Here is a 26,178-nt window from a genome sequence, read left to right as displayed (position 1 = left end):
ACACACTGGGGTTACATCTGTCTAGAGCCCAGGTATATACACACACACACATACACACACACTGGGGTTACATCTGACTCGAGCCCAGGTATACACACACACACACTTGGGTTACATCTGTCTAGAGCCCAGGTATATACACACACACACACACACACACTGGGGTTACATCTGTCTAGAGCCCAGGTATATACACACACACACACACACACACTGGGGTTTCATCTGTCCGGAGCCCAGGTATACACACACACACACACTGGTTACATCGGTCCAGAGCCCAGGTATATATATACACACACACACACACACACACACACACTGTGGTTACATCTGTCTAGAGCCCAGGTATACACACACACACACACTGGTTACATTGGTCCAGAGCCCAGGTATATATACACACACACACTGTGGTTACATCGGTCCAGAGCCCAGGTGTATATATATACACACACACACACACACACACACTGGGGTTACATCTGTCTAGAGCCCAGGTATATACACACACACACACTGTGGTTACATCTGTCTAGAGCCCAGGTATATACACACACACACTGGTTACATTGGTCCAGAGCCCAGGTATATATATACACACACACACACACTGTGGTTACATCTGTCTAGAACCCAGGTATATACACACACGCACACACTGTGGTTACATCGGTCCAGAGCCCAGGTATATATATACACACACACACACACACACCAGGGTTACATCTGTCTAGAGCCTAGGTATATACACACACACACACACACACACACTGGGGTTACATCTGTCTAGAGCCCAGGTATATACACACACACACTGGGGTTACATCTGTCTAGAGCTCAGGTATATACACACACACACACACACACACACACACTGGGGTTACATCTGTCCAGAGCCCAGGTATATACACACACACACTGGGGTTACATCTGTCTAGAGCCCAGGTATATACACACACACACTGGTTACATTGGTCCAGAGCCCAGGTATATATATACACACACACACACACACACTGTGGTTACATCTGTCTAGAACCCAGGTATATACACACACGCACACACTGTGGTTACATCGGTCCAGAGCCCAGGTATATATATACACACACACACACACACACACACACACACACACACACACACACACACACACACACACACACACACACACACACACACACACACACACACACACACACCAGGGTTACATCTGTCTAGAGCCTAGGTATATACACACACACACACACACACACACACACACTGGGGTTACATCTGTCTAGAGCCCAGGTATATACATACACACACACACACACACTCTGGGGTTACATCTGTCCAGAGCCTAGGTATATACACACACATACACTGTGGCTTGAGCTCAAGGTTACACATGCCTGCCCTGCTATTTTTATATTCATCACAATATATGTGATTGTTCATTTGTTCTTTTCATAATGTTGATTAATTTGCAGGTAAAGAAGTTGTTGAACAAGCCGGTGGTGAGAGAGTCGTGTTACTACCGTAAACTGACGGATGCAGCTAAAGATGAGTCTGCTCCTTCCTTCAGTGAACCCCTGCTAGACAACCTGCTAGGTGAGGGAAGGAGACCTGACACTGGAATGGGTTATTCATTTTCTCTTTTTGACTTGTCTCAAAGCATTTTTTTAAGCTTCACTAAGCTTCACTAAGGTGAATGATCCATTCCTTCACCAATGCTTTCTGTGAATATCCAACATCCTAGTTAGAACTGACATAGTGTGGTTTATTTTTGAGTCTGACTCTCTCTGCTCTCTCTCTCTTCCTCCCCCTGCCTTTCCTCCTCGATCACCACCTCTCTCCTCCCTCCTCAGGTAACCGTGCCTTGCTGCCCATGCTTGTGTCTCGTGGCCAGGCAGCGCCAGTGGAGGCTAGTGAGTCTGGAGGCGGCAGCAGTCTAATAGTGTATAATGGAGCCATGGTGGACGTGGGCAGCATCATGCAGAAACTGGACAAGAGTGAGAAGGCCAGGGAGGAGATTGAGCAGAAACTCATGGTGCAGGACTCCAAGATGGGTAAGAGACAAGTCACCTCAACAGATTTACTCAGGCCACTACGAGCTCCCTCTACTTACTATCCGGGGCATCATTCTGTGCCTCGCTCCAAGGGAGCCACTACTTATATTTTCTGATTATTGTTAAACTCAGACTGGCTTTTTTAGGTCTTCAAAGGTCTTTTAAGCTCAGATGGCTTTGACGCAATGTTATCTTAATTCTACGGCCTGATGGCATTAGAATTGCACCTTGTGGGAGGAAAAAAATATCCTATGTATTTATAATACCTGCAATTGGTGAATGAACTTCAACTGGAAAAAAGTCTAATTTAATAGAATGTATTCCTGAGTGTCTAAACTTGTATGTGTGCGTTGTTGTGTTCCAGCCGAGGACACCAAGCAAATCCTCCAGCTGGTATCAGCTAACCGAGCCCTGTCTAAAGATCTGGAGGAGGTGAAGGGAACTCTGGGCCAGACGGAGAACAACTTCAGAGCTACGGTGGAAGAGAAGACTGTCTACCACGACCAGCTCAGCAAGACACTCAACAACCTGGGCAACACCATTAAGGAACTTCAGGGAGTCCTCAAAAAGGTAGAATTGATTTATTGGTAGACATGAGTTGGTTTTAAATGGCGATATTCATGGATTTCCATTAGGTCTAGAAGAAAGCACCTTACAATTGCTGGTGGATTGAGTTAGTTGTTAATGGGAGATTTGCATGAAACTTTAAGTTATGTTTAATAATCAGCCCAAACCAACTGTGATAAGAAAGAAATGTACTTGTCGTACAACCGTCAAAGTTTCACTATTGCCCCTTTCAGACAAATGGAAAGTGGCGCCTTGAAAGCGCCTCGGCTACGGCATGTTTGTTTGTCTGAAAAGGTGCACAATGAATTTTTAAATGCCGCCACAAAACCTTCTCTGGAGATAGTTAAGAAGCGCCACTGAACATGCAATTAACTTGTCTCTAACGGCTGCTTCTATAGCGGGACTAACGTCCATCACTAGGCAAACAGATCTGTCAATCAAATGACCTTGAGCTGCCTGCGCGCAGCCTGCCTGCACACAGACTCCTCCCTCCTAAAAAAAGTACTTTGAATTTTGTACAATACAATGGCTTACCAATACATTTATTCTAAAGAAAACGCATCTATCTACCTTGCTATAAAGAAACAGCAGAAAAACAACACAACAACCCATCAATCAGCAACGTTTATTGTTGTCAGGGAACCAATACCGAGCAGAATTCTACTGGCTGAAAAGGTACAGACACTTCTGGTACGGCACTTAAAAATTAAAAATAAAAAGTTGTCTGAAAGGTGCTCAATTTCTGCGTTACTGTAGTGACGTCCTATGTATGAAAAGGGTATATGTTACATAATGCATTCATAAGCAGTACAGTTATAACGTGACACATATGCCTAAAAGAGCTCATTAGTTTGCAGAATACCGCCAAACATTGTTCTATTTTTGTATGTTGAAATGAACTGAAGAATTCCTGTCTTGTTTCTCCAGGAGGTTCCCTCAGAAGCCTCAGCTGACCAAAAATCCCAAACAACTAATGGTTCAGACGAATGAAAGAATGAGTTGTGTAATCAGACACACTTCTTACAAATCCTGTACATATGCACTATGTAGTTGTTTTCTCTCTCATGGCCATAAATAGATTGGCATTGTGTTGTGAATCCCAAAGGGCACCCTATTCCCTATATAGTGCACTACTTTTGAACAGGACACATTGGGCTCTGGTCAAAAGTAGTGCACTATGTAGGGAATAGGGTGGCATTTGGGACATAAGCGTTCACTTAATTAGTTCTAATGTTTTTAAGTGACCTCACTGTTTCCACCTGAAAATAAAATGTTAATTTCATTGGTTTGAAATCCGTTAGTTTGATTCTCGGGTTATTATGATGCGTTCTAATTGTGAAACTATTAATAACTATTTTTGTTAAAAATTGTGTTCATTTCATTGAGAAGTGCTTCTTTGCTTACAGTATACATTTTTCATTTTTGTAGCTGCCTCAATTGCTCATGATAATTTAAATGTTTTGTTTTAGTCTGCATTGGTTTACTCGTTCATAGCCCTACCCAAATAGTAACACAACATTGATGCCAGTATGTGTGAGTAGTACCTTATATCAGATCATTCTAATTAGCAATAATGGTGTTATTTATGTTCAAGTGAATTCATAAAAAAATATATATTTAAAATAAATAAACAAATGATATTTAGAGGAGGGATGAGGACCTTGAAGAAGATGTTTTTGATGAGTCAACAGAATGACTATAACATGTTCCTCCTCTTCTCCCCGACAGCTGATCAATAAAAGTAATTGATCATTTTGTATTTCCTCATCCTACTAATCTATGTAACTGACTAGACTGACTGCCACTGTTTTGAGACATGGGTTGTATTCATTAGGGAACACTAACAAAGTAACGGATTCTTATTGGACATGTTCAGATAGTACCTCCCCATTTTGGCCAGTTTAGTCCCCAATGAATACGACAGTAGTATTGCATGCATCTCCTTATGAGAAACCTCAGTCTCTTGAGGCCTCTTCCAGTAGCAAGCTTGTTTGATCCCAGGAGTTGTGAGACCATGGTAGTCAGTCAGTCGTGTGGTCTATGTTACATATATCCAGGGTGGGATTGTTTAGCATTGAGTTGTTTGTTTATTGAAAGTGAAGTAAATGCAAAGCCAAACCATAAGCTGAATGTCTCAACTAACATCAAAGGAACTGGAGCCCTAGGTCTCATTCTGCCTTTTGACCACAGATAGAATGGTTGTGATTCTAGACTAAAACAACATGAGAATACTACTGGAGTTCTGTTGTAGAATTATGGATGTTCTAGAAGTGATGTTTTCTGTTCTGGGGTTGTTGTAGAACTGTGTGAGGAGTTATGATTCTGTTCCTCAATGGTTGGGCACCAGGTGTGATGGTGTATGTATGCATTTCTGGATGAGAGCCTAACTTGAGACATGAGCCCAAAGCATATAATTTTTCTATTGAAAATGTACTGTATGGCTGTCCTGTGCAGAATTAAAGGAGTCCATTTTAACATTTTGTCTGATTTGCTTTTTTGTCCTGTATTTTAGAGCCGTTTTGTATGTAAAATAAAATGTGTACAGTATATTTTGGTTAACATTGATATTGAAATGCTTATTATTATTTTTTTAAATAAATACAAATTTACTAGGCAAGTCAGTTAAGAACAAATTGTTATTTTCAATGACGGCCTAGGAACAGTGGGTTAACTGCCTGTTCAGGGGCAGAAAGACAGATTTGTACCTTGTCAGCTCGGGGATTCAAACTTGCAACCTTTCGGTTACTAGTCCAACGCTCTAACCACTAGGCTACCCTACCGCCCCTGCAATGAAAGCTATGGAAAATGCTTATTGGAGAGCAATTTATTCAAAATATTCTTATGTGTAAAAGTCTGTGTTACTGGAAGTAGAATTTAGAAAGATATAATAGAATGACAACCACCTTGTATGTTCTTTTAACGGTTTCAACACATCTGAAGTCTGCATTGTTTTGGTGTGTGTTCCTCCTGGTGATGTATTGTTGCTAGTCAGTTTTTGTCCCCGGCAGCTTCACACCACTCCCATCACACAAACAATGTTGTAGTGGTAAGAAAATTGGTGGTGGTGGTGGAAAAACTAAACGCTCACTATACTGCAATGCAGTTTTCTGCAAAAAAATGGGTAAACTGTGTTAACCCTCCACTGCGTGCACACACACACACACACACACACACACACACACACACACACACACACACACATATGGAATAATAATGGATGGGAAGGAAGGTCTTCTTTCCTTCCACACTCCAAAACATAACTCAAAGACAAATGATTGTATGTTCCCTAAAGGTGATAAAACAAACCATTGTCTCTGTGTATTGAATTTGTTCTCGTTCACATTATGTGCCTCTTACTCCCTATGAATATGGGTGAGTTTGCTTCAGAGAAAATGAACTAGAGGTGACATTAAAGAGGGTACAGATCAAAGGTTGTGGCCAGAAGTCAGCTCACTTGGAAGCCAATGTGACATTTCTAAACTTCTCTGTCTACCTTTCACAAAAGGTCACCTCAAACTCCTCAGGTATTTTACATTTCAGGGGTCAATGGTTCACTTTTGTCTCATATTTACGCATTCAGAAAACCTTTTCAGATGGTCAATATTTTAAAAAAGTATATTTGTACTGTAAAAGCTCATTGTATAAGGGATTTTACCCGGTGTTTCCCTAATGGTGGTGTTATGATATGGGGGGGTGTGTTAGTGTTTTGACATAGACAAACACACTACCATGATGCACTTACACACTCCATCCCCAGGTGGCAGCAGCAACCGGGTCTAGCCACTGAGCCAGGCCTTTATTGACACATAGGTGGTGATCTTCATTCAGCGTCCCAGCGGGCATAGCCGTGAGGCTGCTGGTTTTGTTTGGTGGCCATGAGGCCTTTTGTTGTTTTTTCTCTTTATTTTGGGCATGCCGGTGTATTTATATATAAATATATATTTATGTTTTGTTACCATCTGAACAAATAATAAACTGTTTGTACTAGCTGACCAAGAGGTCGAGAAGCAGCCAGCCCTGGACCTAAGGTAAGATGGCTGTCTCCTGTAAACATATTTTCAACACCTTCAACACATGCTTACATCCCACATTTAGGCACACATCAAATCAGGTTACAGACCATGTAAGTTAACCAACAAACGTTGTACATCGTTTGCTAGGCATAAGACTCTTAGACCTAACGAGTGCAGCAAAATCAGCAGGTTAGTAACATAGTTTTGTAACAGTGGGAAGGGATCACTGGTGGTAAGTTGCAGCTGACTCCTTTTGAGTCACAGATCAAGACTGAATCATGGCTAGAAATAGTTGTATTTCTTACATGGTGGGTCACAAGAAGAAAGACCAGTTTGTATGAACTTCTGACTTTACATTTTGTTGACATTTAGTCAACAGCTCTCTATATGTCATTTCCTGGGGAACAGTCAGAGGAACTGCAGTATGACTATCCTAAATCCTTAGTTTGTCTGTCTGTGTGTGTTGTGAAATCAGACCACTGCCAGATTGATTTAGGTAACCTCACTACCAGACTGAGACAGGGCCTTTGTGGCCTCCTCTCCTCTTTAACCCAGTGAATCAAATGGTCTCTCTCACACACACACACACAAATCTAGACAGGGTTGGTGTTTTTAGGGTGGGGTCGGGTTGTGTTTATAAAGGGAGAGTTTTGGAAAGTAACTGATCAAGTTGCAATTCTTTCTCCCTTGATCTGGTTATGGTGTTACGCTGGTTTCATTAATGGTTGGATATAGTCAGAACGTGCTTTTAAAAAGTTAGACCTCTTACTTGCAGGTGTTGATCGCTGATCTGCTTATCATTACCCTCTCTGTCTCCTCTGTTCAGCTCAGTCTGCGTTCCTATAGATGTGTATAGTAACTATCTATAGGGGTTGATGGCCATCCTCTTGTAGTGTAGCTGTGTAGAGTTGTATGGTCTGATGGCAGTCCATTGTCCTGTGGCAGTGGGGCCGTTCTCTCCTCATTCTCTCATGTGTCTGTCTGGGAGTCAAATACGTCCCCTGTCTACCATCACCATCAACACCTCCCCCATCTCAAGAAGAGACACAATCATTCAACAGTTGTAGGAGTTGTTTCCCTTACTCAACACTTGATCTCTCTTAACTACCAAAGCTTCCCATTGTCTGTGTGTCGAAAGTTCAGTGTCGTGATTATCATGACACAGCCTGTTCCCCCAACTTCCCTCACAGCCTTTAGTGGCCTGATGTGTCTGCTTTTCAGAACTCGCCCCAACTTCCTGTCTGTTTGCTTTGGGTTGTTGTCTTCATTTCCTGCAAGTCCCAGTAGTTATGATATGTGGGTTAGGGAGTTCCGGTTCCGGTTGGAGCGAGCGGCCGCATCTACACTTCGGTCCGCAGGTAGTATAACTTTTTATAACTTTTCATCACATTTCGTTATAGTACAACGGTTTGATTTGTCTAATCTTAGCGATTTCTTCTTAGCCAGCTACATAGCCGTCTTTGTATCAACGACAATTGCATAATTATCGTATTTCGTCGTCCTAACGTATCTGCCCAGCAGCTAGCTAAGCAGCTAGCTAACATCCACTGTCCACTAGCACTGTAGAAACTATTACACTCAACTGAACGACTTGATTAGCGTAGTGTCAGCTAGCTACATAGTTGTCTTCGTATCCAAGATAATTGTGCAGTTTAGAGTGTGTAGACTTAGAGTGATTATCTTAATTTACCGAGGTTAGCTAGCCAGCTATTTGTCGTCCTTAACGTAGGAAATGCTGCTAGCTAGCTAGCCAACAGCTAGCCAACCTCTACCGAATTGAACTCCAACTACCCGGTCAACATTCCGCGTTTCCACAGGTAGTATCACATTTTCATTTCACTTCATTACAGTACAACGGTTTGATTTGTTTGATCGTAGCTAGCCAGCTACATAGCCGTCTTTGTATCTAAGACAATTGTGTAGTCTAGAGCGATTTTCTAGGTTAGCTGGCCAGCTATTGTCGTTCTTCTAACGTAGCTAGCCAGCTAGCCCCCGAATAGCAGCACTGTAGTAACTATTACAGTACAACGGTTTGTTTTGTTTGATCGTAGCTAGCTAGCTACATAGCCGTCTTTGTATCTAAGACAATTGTGTAGCCTAGAGCGATTTTCTAGGTTAGCCAGCCAGCTATTGTCGTTCTTTTAAAGTAACGGAACGCAATCAACCTTGCTAGCTAGCCAGCTAGCCCCCGAATAGCAGCACTGTAGAAACTATTACACTCGACGGAACGACTTGATTAGTGTAGTGTCAACATCGCAGCCACTACCAGCTAGCCTACTCCAGCAGTACTGTTTCATTTCAATCATTTTAGTCAATAAGATTCTTGCTACGTAAGCTTAACTTTCTGAACATTCGAGACGTGTAGTCCACTTGTCATTCCAATCTCCTTTGCATTAGCGTAGCCTCTTCTGTACCCTGTTAACTATGTGTCTATCTATCCCTGTTCTCTCCTCTCTGCACAGACCATACAAACGCTCCACACCGCGTGGCCGCGGCCACCCTAATCTGGTGGTCCCAGCGCGCACGACCCACGTGGAGTTCCTGGTCTCCGGTAGCCTCTGGAACTGCCGATCTGCGGCCAACAAGGCAGAGTTCATCTCAGCCTATGCCTCCCTCCAGTCCCTCGACTTCCTGGCACTGACGGAAACATGGATCACCACAGATAACACTGCTACTCCTACTGCTCTCTCTTCGTCCGCCCACGTGTTCTCGCACACCCCGAGAGCCTCTGGTCAGCGGGGTGGTGGCACCGGGATCCTCATCTCTCCCAAGTGGTCATTCTCTCTCTCTCCCCTTACCCATCTATCTATCGCCTCCTTTGAATTCCATGCTGTCACAGTTACCAGCCCTTTCAAGCTTAACATTCTTATCATTTATCGCCCTCCAGGTTCCCTCGGAGAGTTCATCAATGAGCTTGATGCCTTGATAAGCTCCTTTCCTGAGGACGGCTCACCTCTCACAGTCCTGGGCGACTTTAACCTCCCCACGTCTACCTTTGACTCATTCCTCTCTGCCTCCTTCTTTCCACTCCTCTCCTCTTTGACCTCACCCTCTCACCTTCCCCCTACTCACAAGGCAGGCAATACGCTCGACCTCATCTTTACTAGATGCTGTTCTTCCACTAACCTCACTGCAACTCCCCTCCAAGTCTCCGACCACTACCTTGTATCCTTTTCCCTCTCGCTCTCATCCAACACTTCCCACACTGCCCCTACTCGGATGGTATCGCGCCGTCCCAACCTTCGCTCTCTCTCCCCGCTACTCTTTCCTCTTCCATCCTTTCATCTCTTCCCTCTGCTCATACCTTCTCCAACCTTTCTCCTGACTCTGCCTCCTCAACCCTCCTCTCTTCCCTTTCTGCATCCTTTGACTCTCTATGTCCCCTATCCTCCAGGCCGGCTCGGTCCTCCCCTCCCGCTCCGTGGCTCGATGACTCATTGCGAGCTCACAGAACAGAGCTCCGGGCAGCCGAGCGGAAATGGAGGAAAACTCGCCTCCCTGCGGACCTGGCATCCTTTCACTCCCTCCTCTCTACATTTTCCTCCTCTGTCTCTGCTGCTAAAGCCACTTTCTACCACTCTAAATTCCAAGCATCTGCCTCTAACCCTAGGAAGCTCTTTGCCACCTTCTCCTCCCTCCTGAATCCTCCTCCCCCTCCCCCCTCCTCCCTCTCTGCAGATGACTTCGTCAACCATTTTGAAAAGAAGGTCGACGACATCCGATCCTCGTTTGCTAAGTCAAACGACACCGCTGGTTCTGCTCACACTGCCCTACCCTGTGCTCTGACCTCTTTCTCCCCTCTCTCCCCAGATGAAATCTCGCTTCTTGTGACGGCCGGCCGCCCAACAACCTGCCCGCTCGACCCTATCCCCTCCTCTCTCCTCCAGACCATTTCCGGGGACCTTCTCCCTTACCTCACCTCGCTCATCAACTCATCCCTGACCGCTGGCTACGTCCCTTCCGTCTTCAAGAGAGCGAGAGTTGCACCCCTTCTGAAGAAACCTACACTCGATCCCTCCGATGTCAACAACTACAGACCAGTATCCCTTCTTTCTTTTCTCTCCAAAACTCTTGAACGTGCCGTCCTTGGCCAGCTCTCCCGCTATCTCTCTCAGAATGACCTTCTTGATCCAAATCAGTCAGGTTTCAAGACTAGTCATTCAACTGAGACTGCTCTTCTCTGCATCACGGAGGCGCTCCGCACTGCTAAAGCTAACTCTCTCTCCTCTGCTCTCATCCTTCTAGACCTATCGGCTGCCTTCGATACTGTGAACCATCAGATCCTCCTCTCCACCCTCTCCGAGTTGGGCATCTCCGGCGCGGCCCTCGCTTGGATTGCGTCCTACCTGACAGGTCGCTCCTACCAGGTGGCGTGGCGAGAATCTGTCTCCTCGCCACGCGCTCTCACCACTGGTGTCCCCCAGGGCTCTGTTCTAGGCCCTCTCCTATTCTCGCTATACACCAAGTCACTTGGCTCTGTCATAACCTCACATGGTCTCTCCTATCATTGCTATGCAGACGACACACAATTAATCTTCTCCTTTCCCCCTTCTGATGACCAGGTGGCGAATCGCATCTCTGCATGTCTGGCAGACATATCAGTGTGGATGACGGATCACCACCTCAAGCTGAACCTCGGCAAGACGGAGCTGCTCTTCCTCCCGGGGAAGGACTGCCCGTTCCATGATCTCGCCATCACGGTTGACAACTCCATTGTGTCCTCCTCCCAGAGCGCTAAGAACCTTGGCGTGATCCTGGACAACACCCTGTCGTTCTCAACCAACATCATGGCGGTGGCCCGTTCCTGTAGGTTCATGCTCTACAACATCCGCAGAGTACGACCCTGCCTCACACAGGAAGCGGCGCAGGTCCTAATCCAGGCACTTGTCATCTCCCGTCTGGATTACTGCAACTCGCTGTTGGCTGGGCTCCCTGCCTGTGCCATTAAACCCCTACAACTCATCCAGAACGCCGCAGCCCGTCTGGTGTTCAACCTTCCCAAGTTCTCTCACGTCACCCCGCTCCTCCGCTCTCTCCACTGGCTTCCAGTTGAAGCTCGCATCCGCTACAAGACCATGGTGCTTGCCTACGGAGCTGTGAGGGGAACGGCACCGCAGTACCTCCAGGCTCTGATCAGGCCCTACACCCAAACAAGGGCACTGCGTTCATCCACCTCTGGCCTGCTCGCCTCCCTACCACTGAGGAAGTACAGTTCCCGCTCAGCCCAGTCAAAACTGTTCGCTGCTCTGGCCCCCCAATGGTGGAACAAACTCCCTCACGACGCCAGGACAGCGGAGTCAATCACCACCTTCCGGAGACACCTGAAACCCCACCTCTTCAAGGAATACCTAGGATAGGATAAGTAATCCTTCTCACCACCCCCCCCTTAATGATTTAGATGCACTATTGTAAAGTGGCTGTTCCACTGGATGTCAGAAGGTGAATTCACCAATTTGTAAGTCGCTCTGGATAAGAGCGTCTGCTAAATGACTTAAATGTAAATGTAAATGTAATCTTGCCGAGTCAGAAACTTGTCTTAAATCTGGCATACGAGATTAGGAGGAACACAATTGGTTTGGTGTGCCTCAGAAGATTGCTTTTAAACAGCCCTACCCTGTATAGTTCAATTTCACGCCATATGTACAGTATACAGTGCCTTGCGAATGTATTCGGCCCCCTTGAACTTTGCGACCTTTTGCCACATTTCAGGCTTCAAACATAAAGATATAAAACTGTATTTTATTGTGAAGAATCAACAACAAGTGGGACACAATCACGAAGTGGAACGACATTTATTGGATATTTCAAACTTTTTTAACAAATCAAAAACTGAAAAATTGGGTGTGCAAAATTATTCAGCCCCCTTAAGTTAATACTTTGTAGCACCACCTTTTGCTGCGATTACAGCTGTAAGTCGCTTGGGGTAGGTCTCTATCAGTTTTGCACATCGAGAGACTGACATTTTTTCCCATTCCTCCTTGCAAAACAGCTCGAGCTCAGTGAGGTTGGATGGAGAGCATTTGTGAACAGCAGTTTTCAGTTCTTTCCACAGATTCTCGATTGGATTCAGGTCTGGACTTTGACTTGGCCATTCTAACACCTGGATACATCAGGTTTTCTTCCAGAATGGTCCTGTATTTGGCTCCATCCATCTTCCCATCAATTTTAACCATCTTCCCTGTCCCTGCTGAAGAAAAGCAGGCCCAAACCATGATGCTGCCACCACCATGTTTGACAGTGGGTATGGTGTGTTCAGGGTGATGAGCTGTGTTGCTTTTACGCCAAACATAACGTTTTGCATTGTTGCCAAAAAGTTCAATTTTGGTTTCTGACCAGAGCACCTTCTTCCACATGTTTGGTGTGTCTCCCAGGTGGCTCGTGGCAAACTTTAAACAACACTTTTTATGGCTATCTTTAAGAAATGGCTTTCTTCTTGCCACTCTTCCATAAAGGCCGGATTTATGCAATATACGACTGATTGTTGTCCTATGGACAGAGTCTCCCACCTCAGCTGTAGATCTCTGCAGTTCATCCAGAGTGATCATGGGCCTCTTGGCTGCATCTCTGATCAGTCTTCTCCTTGTATGAGCTGAAAGTTTAGAGGGACGGCCAGGTCTTGGTAAATTTGCAGTGGTCTGATACTCCTTCCATTTCAATATTATCGCTTGCACAGTGCTCCTTGGGATGTTGAAAGCTTGGGAAATCTTTTTGTATCCAAATCCGGCTTTAAACGTCTTCACAACAGTATCTCGGACCTGCCTGGTGTGTTCCTTGTTCTTCATGATGCTCTCTGCGCTTTTAACGGACCTCTGAGACTATCACAGTGCAGGTGCATTTATACGGAGACTTGATTACACACAGGTGGATTGTATTTATCATCATTAGTCATTTAGGTCAACATTGGATCATTCAGAGATCCTCACTGAACTTCTGGAGAGAGTTTGCTGCACTGAAAGTAAAGGGGCTGAATAATTTTGCACGCCCAATTTTTCAGTTTTTGATTTGTTAAAAAAGTTTGAAATATCCAATAAATGTCGTTCCACTTCATGATTGTGTCCCACTGGTTGTTGATTCTTCACAAGAAAATGCAGTTTTATATCTTTATGTTTGAAGCCTGAAATGTGGCAAAAGGTCGCAAAGTTCAAGGGGGCCGAATACTTTCGCAAGGCACTGTATATTCACAAGCATGTTTCCTCTAGTCTAGTGGGAACTAATGTAATGCACTGTTGTGGATTCTCTCTCTCACCCTCTCCCTCTGTCCACCTCTCCATCACCCTCTCCCTCTGTCCATCTCTCCATCACCCTCTCCCTCTGTCCAGCTCTCCATCACCCTCTCCCTCTGTCCAGCTCTCCATCACCCTCTCCCTCTGTCCAGCTCTCCATCACCCTCTCTCTACTTGAATTTCAACAGAAGACTGTCCACCGTAGTCAGGCAAACTGCCCACTTCAGTGCTGTTTGATACTTTAGTTAATTGATACATGAGTGGTCCTATTGATTTTATCCTCCTTGTCCTCTCCTAGGCCTATCCACAGCCTCGGCCCCCTGTGTACACACACACACGGGCCCTTATGTAGGGTGTTCAGGCCCTTTTTGTCCGATCTGGGACCCCTGGATTGCTGGTAGGCGGGGTTACAGTGGGAGAAAGTTTCTCAGCTGTTTTTGTCAACATTGTCTCTAGGGGTGTACAGTGGCTTGAGAAAGCATTCACCCCCCTTGGCATTTTTCCTATTTTGTTGCCTTTTTTTGGGGGGGGGGGTGTTTGTATCATTTAATTTACACAACATGCCTACCACTTTGAAGATGTAAAATATTTTTTGTGTAACAAACAAGAAATAAGAGAAAAAAACTGAAATTGAGCGTGCATAACTATTAGCTTGTGGAAGGCTACCCAAAATGTTTGACCCAAGTTAAACAATTTAAAGGCAATGCTACCGAATACTAATTGAGTGCATGTAAACTTCTGACCCACTGGGAATGCGATGAAAGAAATAAAAGCTGAATAAAGCATTCTTTCTACTATTATTCTGACATTTCACATTCTTAAAATAAAGTGGTGATCCTAACTGACCCAATACAGGGACTTTTTACTAGGATTAAATGTCAGGAATTGTGAAAAACTAAGTTTAAATGTATTTGGCGAAGGTGTATATAAACTTCCGACTTCAACTGTATATACTGAGATCATGTGATACTTAAATAAAGTCCACCTGTGTGCAATCTAACAAATGATGTGAGTTCTGAAGGTAATTGGTTGCACCAGATCATATTTAGGGGCTTCATAGCAAAGGGGGTGAATACATAAGCACGCACCACTTTTCCAATTTTTATCATTTCACTTCACCAATTTGGAATATTTTGTATATGTCCATTGCATGAAATCCAAATAAAAACCCATTTAAATTACAGGTTGTAATGCAACAAAATAGGAACAACACCAAGGGGGATGAGTACTTTTGCAAGGCACTGTACCCAACTAACAAACTGTATATACAGGAGTGGCTTTATTTAGTGTGTGCGTGCATCCATCTACTTAACCCATTGCTATAAAACATTGTAATTTACAATATAATTGACTAAAGTAAAACTGTAAAGTTATTGACCCTTTCCAAAACATAAATATAGGCAGTCAGGTAGCAACGTCTCATCCACAACTCTCTGCATGTTCTAATCTCCTTGCAAAAAAATTGAAAGGATATTCAAAAAGTCAAACTCCACACACTAATATCACATTTAATAGCATGTTTCAGATTTCACAGACAATATGCACATAAATCTTAGCATTCATCTACGCTTGGCGTTTACAAAAATGGGTTAAAAGACAATTTTAGCTTAATTGCCCTCCTGTAAGCTGCCCTGAAGGAAAGCGTGTCACTCAATAGGATAATCATATACAGTTAGAGCCAGCGGTTACCGGTACCAGCCTGCAATTTGAAAAAACAAACATCTCCATAGTTGGCTTTGTCGTGGTGGTGCATGCAGGTCAACACATCCAGCAAGCAACATTTATGAGAACAAAAGCAGAAAAATACACAGCCCTCCACATTTCCATTCGTACCAGTTGTTACAATGAGTCATTCACAAATGAACCCCCCCCCCCCGTCCAGGAAGTCACAGTGAGGTATTTCCTGCATGCTTCAAGTCACCTTGGTGCAGGGGTCACTAGGAACAGTGGGAGGGTTCTCTTCTTTGCCAGTGTGTGTGCATGCGTGTGTCCGGATGTGTGTGTTTTTGTCCCCTAATGAACTGCATGTTTGATGTCGCTCTGCCACAGCAGTTTTCAGGCTTTAGTTGTTCAGTTCAAAGCTCTGGTCATTTAGACCTGGGCTGTAATGTAGTTAAGCTTCTGCATTAGGCCCTATGTTAACTTGGTGACAGGTGATGGAGAACAGATCTACACAGGGCTGAATCACAACTCATGTTTGTGTAGTTAGCCAATCACTCCAAAGTCTTCATGTTTCAGTCATACTGAGAAGGATGGGAGGGATGTATATTTGTAAACCATTTCCTATAAATATACATTGGCAGAAGAACCACATGTGAATGTTACCATATGCACTGTGATTCCACATCATGCCCGGTTATGCTTTGTCACTAATTCAAATAGTCAGTGTATCATTCAAACCCTCTTGACTAGAGTGAAGCACAAGTACACAGAATTCCAGATGGCCACGTGATAACAATGGATGTTGTGAAATCACATTTTATTGTCTACACCACCTGACTTAATGCACTTGTGGTGTGAGCTCCACATTGGTGGTTTCTGTCCATTTGGATGGTTTCAGTGCACAGTGGTGTTGATGGCAATGAGAGAAAGGAAGCCCACCCATCTCATACAGGTTCGAAGTGCAGCTGTGAACACCTCCCATAAGACTGTGAGCTGTGTGCATAGGAGTCAGAAGGTGCTATGGACCTTCTTTGTGTGAATGACTGAGTAGATTGCCAGTTGTCAACTCAACAGTTCTCTGAGAGAATGCCTGGCTACTGCTTCCTGCTCAGTATGGACCTTCCTGAACGTTCCTTTCCCACGTACAGTACCAGTCAAAAGTTTGGACACACATTCTCATTCAAGGGTTTTTCTTATTTTTTTACTATTTTCTACATTGTAGAATAATAGTGAAGAGATCAAAAATATGAAATAACACATACGGAATCGTGTAGTAACCAAAAAAGGTGTTAAACAAATCTAAATATATTTTATATTTGAGATTCTTCAAAGTAGCCACCCTTTGCCTTGATAACAGCTTTGCACACTCATGGAATTCTCTCAACCAGCTTCATGAGGTAGTCATGAAAAAAAGAAAAAAGAAAGAAAAACCCTGGAATGAGTAGGTGTGTCCAAACTTTTGACAGACACATACACATCCCTCAACACACATCATGGATCTAAGAAAATAAAAATGCACGACTTCTTATTAAGTTTTAGGCTGATTTTTCAGTGAGATTGATTTGCTCAATGGGCCATATATCCCCATGTATTTTCTTTGATGTGTAAAAACCCCCCTGGAAAATCTAAAAGCAGGGAGCACTTTCACATAATGCTCTGAGAGTTAAGTGCTGTTTTGGAAACATTCTCCTCCCATCCACAAGTTATTAAAACAAGACGACCCAATTTAGGATCTGACTTCAGCAATCAAGACCGAGCCGGCTCTCAGTACCTTAGTCGGTGGCTGTCTGCACCCTGTGTGTGTGTGTGTGTGTGTGTGTGTGTGTGTGTGTGTGTGTGTGTGTGTGTGTGTGTGTGTGTGTGTGTGTGTGTGTGTGTGTGTGTGTGTGTGCATGCATGCATGTTGATTTATCCACTAAAGCACCCGGGCATTCGCTTGTTTCTGTCTTATAAACATCAATACACACCATTAGGCTTGAACAGGAACCAGGTCCAGGCTGCTTTGATGTTAATAGCAGAGGGAGTGGGCTGGGGGAGTAGCCTGTCATAATAAAATAGGAATTAGAGAGTGCCTGAGTTGGCAACTTGGCGTTGGGAGACATATCATCTCTCCTCTCAGGCTGATACATCATACAAAAACCAAAACACTATGAAATATGGGAAAACAATATTCTAATTGAACAAGCCTGGTGAAAATGTGAAGGCTTAATGAAACAACCTTGGTATGAAGTGAACGTGAAATACTTTTCAATACTATTTGAGGGGCAATTCAACGTGTAAATGTACAGTTGAAGTCGGAAGTTTACATACACTTAGTTTGGAGTCATTAAAACTCATTTTTCAACCACTCCACAAATTTCTTGTTAACAAACTATAGTTTTGGCAAGTTGGTTAGGACATCTACTTTGTGCATGACACAAGTAATTTTTCCAACAATTGTTTACAGACAGATTATTTAACTTCTAATTCACTGTATAACAATTCCAGTGGGTCAGAAGTTTGCATACACTAAGTTGACTGTGCCTTTAAACATCTTGGAAAATTCCAGAACATTATGTCATGGCTTTAGAAGCTTCTGATAGGCTAATTGACATCATTTGAGTCTATTGGAGGTGTACCTGTGGATGTATATCAAGGCCTACCTTCAAACTCAGTGCCTCTTTGCTTGACATCATGGGATAATCAAAAGAAATCAGCCAAGACCGCAGGGAAAAAATGTCTGGTTCATCCTTTGGAGCAATTTCCAAACACCTGAAGGTACCACGTTCATCTGTACAAACAATAGTACACATGTATTAACAACATGGGACCACACAGCCGTCATACTGCTCAGGAAGGAGACGCGTTCTGTCTCCTAGAGATTAACGTACTTTGGTGCAAAAAGTGCAAATCAATCCCAGAACAACAGCAAAGACCCTTGTGAAGATGCTGGAGGAAACAGGTACAAAATTATCTACAGTAGTGGCCAAAGGTTTTCAGAATGACACAAATATTAATTTTCACAAAGTCTGTTGCCTCAGTTTGGATGATGGCAATTTGCATATACTCCAGAATGTTATGAAGAGTGGTCGGATGAATTGCAATTAATTGCAAAGTCCCTCTTTGCCATGTGAATGAACTGAATCCCCCAAAAACATTTCCACTGCATTTCAGCCCTGCCACAAAAGGACCAGCTGACATCATGTCAGTGATTTTCTCGTTAACACAGGTGTGAGTGTTGACGAGGACAAGGCTAGAGATCACTCTGTCATGCTGATTGAGTTTGAATAACAGACTCGAAGCTTCAAAAGAAAGGTGGTGCTTGGAATCATTGTTCTTCCTCTGTCAACCATGGTTTCCTGCAAGGAAACACATGCCGTCGTCATTGCTTTGCACAAAAAGGGCTTCACAGGCAAGGATATTGCTGCCAGTAAGATTGCACCTAAATCAACCATTTATCGGATCATTAAGAACTTCAAGGAGAGGGGTTCAATTGTTTTGAAGAAGGCTTCAGGGCGCCCAAGAAAGTCCAGCAAGTGCCAGGACCGTCTCCAAAAGTTGATTCAGCTGCAGGATCGGGACACCAAATCAAATTTGTTTATATAGCCCTTCGTACATCAGCTGATATCTAAAGGTGCTGTACAGAAACCTAGCCTAAAACCCCAAACAGCAAGCAATGCAGGTGTAGAAGCACGGTGGCTAGGAAAAACTCCCTAGAAATGCTAAAACCTAGGAAGAAACCTAGAGAGGAACCAGGCTATGTGGGGTGGCCAGTCCTCTTCTGGCTGTGCCGGGTGCAGATTATAACAGAACATGGCCAAGATGTTCAAATGTTCATAAATGACTAGCATGGTCAAATAATAATAATCACAGGCAGAACAGTTGAAACTGGAGCAGCAGCACAGCCAGGTGGACTGGGGACAGCAAGGAGTCATCATGTCAGGTAGTCTCAGGTCCTCCGAGAGAGAGAAAGAAAGAGAGAATTAGAGAGAGCTACTTAAATTCACACAGGACACCGGATAGGACAGGAGAAGTACTCCAGATATAACAAACTGACCCTAGCCCCCTGACACAAACTACTGCAGCATAAATACTGGAGGCTGAGACAGGAGGGGTCAGGGGTCAGGAGTCAGGGTCAGGAGACACCACCAGTACAGAGCTTGCTCAGGAATGGCAGCAGGCAAGTGTGAGTGCATCTGCACGCACAGTGAGGCAAAGACTTTTGGAGGATGGCCTGGTGTCAAGAAGGGCAGCAAAGAAGCCACTTCTCTCCAGGAAAAACATCAGTGACAGACTGATATTCTGCAAAAGGTAAAGGAATTGCTGAGGACTGGGGTAAAGTCATTTTCTCTGATGAATCCCCTTTCCGATTGTTTGGGGCATCAGGAAATAAGCTTGTTCGGAGAAGACAAGGTGAGCGCTACCATCAGTCCTGTGTCATGCCAACAGTAAAGCATCCTGAGACCATTCATGTGTGGGGTTGCTTCTCAGCCAAGGGAGTGGGCTCACTCACAATTTTCCCTAAGAACACAGCCATGAATAAAGAATGGTACCAACACATCCTCAGCGAGCAACTTCTCCCAACCATCCAGGAACAGTTTGGTGACGAACAATGCCTTTTCCAGCATGAATGAGCACCTTGCCATAAGTCAAACGTGATAACTAAGTGGCTTGGGGAACAAAACATCAATATTTTGGGTCCATGGCCAAGAAACTCCCCAGACCTTAATCCCATTGAGAACTTGTGGTCAAACCTCAAGAGGCGGGTGGACAAACAAAAATACTAGCATTGATTATGCAAGAATGGGCTGCCATCAGTCAGGATGTGGCCCAGGAGTTAATTGAAAGCATGCCAGGGCGGAGGTCTTGAAAAAGAAGGGTCAACACTGCAAATATTGACTCTTTGCATCAACTTCATGTAATTGCAAATAAAAGCCTTTGACACATGAAATACTTGTAATTATACTTGTAATTATACTTAAGTTTTCCATAGTAACATCTGACAAAAATATCTAAAGACACTGAAGCAGCAAACTTTGTGGAAATGAATATGTGTCATTCTCAAAACTTTTGGCCACGACTGTATATCCACAGTAAAACGAGTCCTATATCGACATAACCTGAAAGACCACTCAGAAAGGAAGAAGCCACTGCTCCAAAACCGCCATAAAAAAGCCAGACTGTGGTTTGCAACTGCACATGGGGACAAATATCATACTTTTTTGAGAAATCTCCTCTGGTCTGATGAAACAAAAATAATACAGTTTGGCCATAATGACCATCATTATGTTTGGAGGAAAAAGGGGGACGCTCGTAAGCCAAAGAACACCACCCAACCGTGAAGCACGGGGGTGGCAGCATCATGTTGTGTGGGTGCTCTGCTGCAGGAGGGACTGGTGCACTTCACAAAATAGATGGCATCATGAGGTAGGAAAATTACATGGATATATTGAAGCAACATCTCAAGACATCAGTCAGGAAGTTAAAGCTTGGTCGCAAATGGATCTTCCAAATGGACAATGACCCCAAGCATACTTCCAAGGTTGTGGCAAAATGGCTTAAGGACAACAAAGTCCAGGTATTGGGGTGGCCATCACAAAGCCCTGACCTCAATCCCACAGAACATTTGTGGGCAGAACTGAAAAAGCATGTGTGAGCAAGGAGGCCAACAATCCTGACTCAGTTACACCAGCTCTGTCAGGAGGAATGGGCCAAAATTCACCCAACTTATTGTGGGAAGCTTGTGGAAGGCTACCCGAAATGTTTGACCCAAGTTAAACAATTTAAAAGGCAATGCTACCAAATACTAATTGAGTGTATGTAAACTTTTATGTAAAGAAATAAAAAGCTGAAATAAATCATTCTCTCTACTATTATTCTGACATTTCACATTTTTAAATAAAGTGGTGATCCTAACTGACCTAAGACAGAGAATTTTTACTAGGATTAAATGTCAGGAATTGTGAAAAACTGAGTTTAAATGTATTTGGCTAAGGTGTATGTAAACTTCCGACTTCAACTGTACATATTAATCCATTCAATCATGTTTGATTTCTACCCTACATGATGTATGTGGTGACGTTCTTTATTACATTAAACAATAAACTGTCAACATTATTGATCCCCCACCAGCCTCCCAGTATTGCTTCCACGCTGTAAAGACAATGAATTACAGGTCATTTTATCCACAGGCAGTCAGTCTCAACATGTACACTAATGTTCAAATGTTTGTGGTCACTTAGAAATGTCCTTGTTTTTGAAAGAAAAACACATTTTCTGTCCATTAAAATAACATCAAATTGATCAGAAATACAGTGTAGACATTGTTAATGTTGTTAACAACTATTGTAGCTGGAAACGGCAGATTTTTAATGGCATATCTACATAGGCATACAAAGGCCCATTTTCAGCAACCATCACTTCTGTATTCCAATGGCACGTTATATTAGCTAATCCAAGTTTATAATTTTAAAAGGCTAATTGATTATTAGAAAACCCTTTTCCAATTATGTTAGCACAGCTGAAAACTGTTGTTCTTATTAAGAAGCAAAAAACTGGCCTTCTTTAAACTAGTTGAGTATGTGGAGCATCAGCATTTGTGGGTTTGATTACAGACTCAAAATGGCCAGAAACAAATAACTTCTTCTGAAACTCGCCAGTCTATTATTTTTCTGAGAAATAAAGGCAATTCCATGTGAGAAATTACCAAGAAACTGAAGATCTTGTACAATGCTGTGTACTACTCCCTTCAAAGAACAGCGCAAACTGTCTCTAACCAGAACAAAGAGGAGTGGGAGGCCCCGGTGCACAACTGAGCAAGAGGACAAGTACATTAGAGTGTCTAGTTTGAGAAACAATCATCAACAGTGAAGAGGCGACTATGGGATACTGGTCTTCTAGGCAGAGTTGCAAAGAAAAAGCCATATCTCAGACTGGCCATTAAAAAGAAAAGATTAAGATGGGCAAAAGAACACAGAGACTGGATAGGGGAACTCTGCCTAGAAGGCCAGCATCCCTGAGTTGTCTCTTCACTGTTGATGTTGAGACTGGTGTTTTGCGGATACTATTTAATGAAGCTGCCAGTTGAGGACTTGTGAGACGTCTGTGCCAATCAGTTTGCATAACCAAAGACTTTCTGCTCAAAATGTCAGAAACCGTCTCAGGGAAGCTTATCTGCGTGCTCGTCGTCATCACCAGGGTCTTAATCTGACTGCTGTTTAACGTTTATAACCGACTTCAGTGGGCAAATGCTCACCTTCGATGGCCACTGGCACTGGAGAAGTGGGCCCTTCACGGATGAATCCCGGTTTCAACTGTATCGGTCATATGGCAAGTGGTTCAGTGATATCAAAGTTGTGACCAGAGTGCAACATGGTGGCAATGAGGTTATGGTATGGGCTATGGTATAAGCTATGGATAGAGAACACAATTGTGATGAGAGATCCTGAGGATCATTGTCGTGCCATGTTTCAGCATGATAATGCCGCATGTCGCAAGGATCTGTACACAATTACTGGAAGCTGAAAATGTCTCAGTTTATCCTTGGCCTGCATCCTCACCAGACATGTCACCTATTTGAGCATGTGTGGGATGCTCTGGATCGACGTGTATGAAAGCGTGTTCCAGTTCCTGCCAATATCCAGCAACTATGCACAGCCATTGAAGGGGAGTGGGACAACATTCCACAGGCCACAATCAACAGCCTGAACCAAACTATGTGAAATATATGTGTCGCGCTGCATGAGGCAAATGGTGGTTACACCTGATACTGACTGGTTTTCTGATTCACTTCCTTTTTTTTAAGGTATCTGTGACCGTCAGATGCATGTCTGTATTCCCAGTCGTGTGATATTCATTAGGCCTTAATCTATAGATTTATTTAAATTGACTGATTTCCTTATATGAACTGTAACTCAGTAAAATCTTAGAAATTGTTGCATGTTGCGGGTTTTTTTCTTCTTTGGTGTACATAGATGTATTAAAGACATTATGAATCTCTGTTCTGACTGGTTAGGAATGGAAAGACCGAGTATAGGGCCAGGAGTCTTTCCTGACCAAGGGAGCTGACCAGGAAAAACTCAAGCCCCTCAGACAGACATATCCAGATAACTATTCTGGTCTTTGACAGCAGTATTGGAAGGCAGGAGAATGAATTGCTCACACCAGACATTCTAATGATCACCCTGACCTCATTTGGCCTGACCCCTTCTCTTCTATGGCTGATTCCAACTCTACTGCCCCTGACAAGGGCTGGGTCACTATGGTAACATCCTGATTCCTGAGACAACCCAAACAGCTTGGAGAGATTTGGAATAAAGGATTCCAATCAACAATAGGCTGACAGTAGACTCCCCATTTCCGATGTAATGCACTACTTTACTCTGGACTAAAGTAGTGTAGTAGGCTATGGCCAATTTGAATGCACTGGGTACCATTTTGGCTTGGCTCGCACTTGAGTGTCTCAGTATGGCTATGGTTTTGTGGGAGGGTGTTCCATATGTGTTGAGTCCTACAGTGGTTTTAGAATGAATCATGCTATTGTTGGCCAGGGAGAATAGGGAATTCGGGAAAGTATTTCTGGGGTTTAGTCCGAATCTGTCCCAAAGCCAGAGCTGCTGTAGTAGTAACCGATGTATTGGCATGCAGGGGCAAATTCAGTCGTCTTGTTTAAACATTCACTTCATTGATATATCTGATTGGAAACATACAGTATAATAAAATCAGGGATATCTGACATACACAAACCTAAAGAGACATCTGATACTGCCTCAGGTGAAATTGTTTCAAAGCTACACGTGTGCACACACGCACGCACGCGCGCGCACGCACACACACACACACACACAAACACACAAACACGCATGCAGACAAAATGAAATCATGGGAGAGGAGTGCAGAATTTCATATAATTATAGTAACTTGCTGAAGTATGCGTTGTGGTAATCAGTTCCACCAGTAGACTAAACATCTAGGGGCAAAGGCCCCTCACATTCTAAATACTAGTCTGGAGGGGCTCCCAACTACCATTGTTACCTTCTCACAAAGTTACCCACAGTCTGCCAACTACAGTGCCTTCAGAAAGTATTCACACCCCTTGACTTTTTCCACATGTTGTTACAGCCTGAATTTAAAATTGATTAAATTGAGATTGTTTGTTGGCGAGTGACACAATACCCCATAATGTCAAAGTTGAATTATGTTTTTGAAATGTTTACAAATACATTTAAAATGAAAAGCTGAAATGTCTTGAGTCAATAAGTATTCAATCCCTTTGTTATGGCAAGCTTAAATAAGTTCAGGAGTAAAAATGTGCTTAACAAGTGTCATAATAAGTTGCGTGGACTCACACTGTGTGCAATAATAGTGTTTAACATGACTACCTCATCTCTGTACCCCACACATACAGATAATTGTAAGGTCCCCCAGTCGAGCAGTGAAGTGAATTTCAAACAGATTCAACCACAAAGACCAGGGAGGTTCTCCAATGCCTCGCAAAACAATGGCATTCTGTTTGCAATAAGGCACTAAAGTAAAACTGCAAAAAATGTACTGTTTGAACAGTCGCTGAGATTATATTTGGTTATTAATGCAAAATACGCTACTTTGATGAATAGCCTATATAGCGTAGATCAGATCAAGGAACCAAGCGACCACACTGCCCCCAAGGCTGCAGAAGGAATGATATGGAGTGTCTATATTTTCAGGTAATAAAGAAGTTGTCGAATGCTGGAAACTAGGTGAACAACAGACAGTAAAATAAAGCGTTAGCAAATGTAGGCATTCGTTTTCTGGTATAGGCCACCACAAAATATATCTCTGCCAACCCCATATGCCTTTGCCTTGTAACTGCACTCCTCTCCCCTCCCCTCACATCCCCTTCCTCTTCCGCGGGTAAAACACAGCACATAATTCATCAAGTGTAGCTTGGGTGATGTATCCTTTTCATGTACAGAGGAAACACAATATCCTGTTCCAGCACTGAGCTTAATACCACCGCTAGTCAGGGTGGCCCCTTTACTTCTACAGGGCTCTGAGTGCCCCTGAAACTATAGACAGACCTTAGGGGCTCTCTAAGACTGATATAATATCTGTGGCTCTGACTGGGCCTGCTTAAAGTTGGAGCCTGGCCTAAGCCTGGCCTAATGGGGGTGTCTGTAGTAAAAGCATTTGGGAGGGAATGGTTCTCATTGTAGCTACAGTATCTATATAGGGCAGTGGTTACCAAACTTTTATTAGAGCCACTGAGTTAGTTGTTCTTGTAACCTGTGGCATTGCATGTACGTTCCATGTAGCAAAACTAAAGAACTATGGCACCATTTTGCAAAAATGTTCTTATCGGAATCAAATTATTTGTCTGTTGGAAGCAAGTAACCCCGAGCAGCAGTCTAGTGAGTTTATTCTTATGTAGAGGACCTAGCCTTCAACAAAAGTTGCTTTCAAGCCTGGCTCTGAGCTATCCCATGTTTTTTCTGATGTAGCAACCATTTATAAGAAAAACCTTGAACAGGAACCAAGTGTTTTACAAGGAAGCATTGGAGCTGGTCTGTTGCCAAACCTTACCCTGGCTACTGATGTATTCTGAACAAACAAGATCTGTGTTGTGTGTTCTGCGAGCAAGGGCATTTGTACATATCTCTTCTTGCATAAAGTCTTGCATTCATGATATTATTATGGAGCCTACAC

General features: G+C 43.5%; 2 protein-coding genes across 3 annotated transcripts in view; both read left to right on the top strand.

Annotated features, from left to right (window-relative positions):
• LOC135512193 (cell division cycle and apoptosis regulator protein 1-like) overlaps nucleotides 1-5,093 on the top strand; it is a 32,148-nt gene extending 27,055 nt beyond the window's left edge. For both annotated transcript variants that reach the window (XM_064933928.1, XM_064933927.1), the window contains 4 exons: nucleotides 1,473-1,593; nucleotides 1,851-2,051; nucleotides 2,416-2,621; nucleotides 3,546-5,093. In XM_064933928.1, the coding sequence (XP_064790000.1) occupies nucleotides 1,473-1,593; nucleotides 1,851-2,051; nucleotides 2,416-2,621; nucleotides 3,546-3,608 (591 nt within the window). In that variant the 3' untranslated portion in view covers nucleotides 3,609-5,093. The remainder of the gene's footprint in view (nucleotides 1-1,472; nucleotides 1,594-1,850; nucleotides 2,052-2,415; nucleotides 2,622-3,545) is intronic.
• A 1,510-nt stretch (nucleotides 5,094-6,603) lies between these two features.
• LOC135512188 (storkhead-box protein 1-like) overlaps nucleotides 6,604-26,178 on the top strand; it is a 73,737-nt gene continuing 54,162 nt past the window's right edge. The window contains exon 1 of the mRNA XM_064933920.1: nucleotides 6,604-6,646. The gene's annotated coding sequence lies outside the window, so the exon portion shown is untranslated. The remainder of the gene's footprint in view (nucleotides 6,647-26,178) is intronic.

Source organism: Oncorhynchus masou, chromosome 24 (genome assembly GCF_036934945.1).
Source record: "Oncorhynchus masou masou isolate Uvic2021 chromosome 24, UVic_Omas_1.1, whole genome shotgun sequence".
NCBI lineage: Eukaryota > Metazoa > Chordata > Actinopteri > Salmoniformes > Salmonidae > Oncorhynchus > Oncorhynchus masou.
This window is presented reverse-complemented; position numbering and strand designations above follow the sequence as displayed.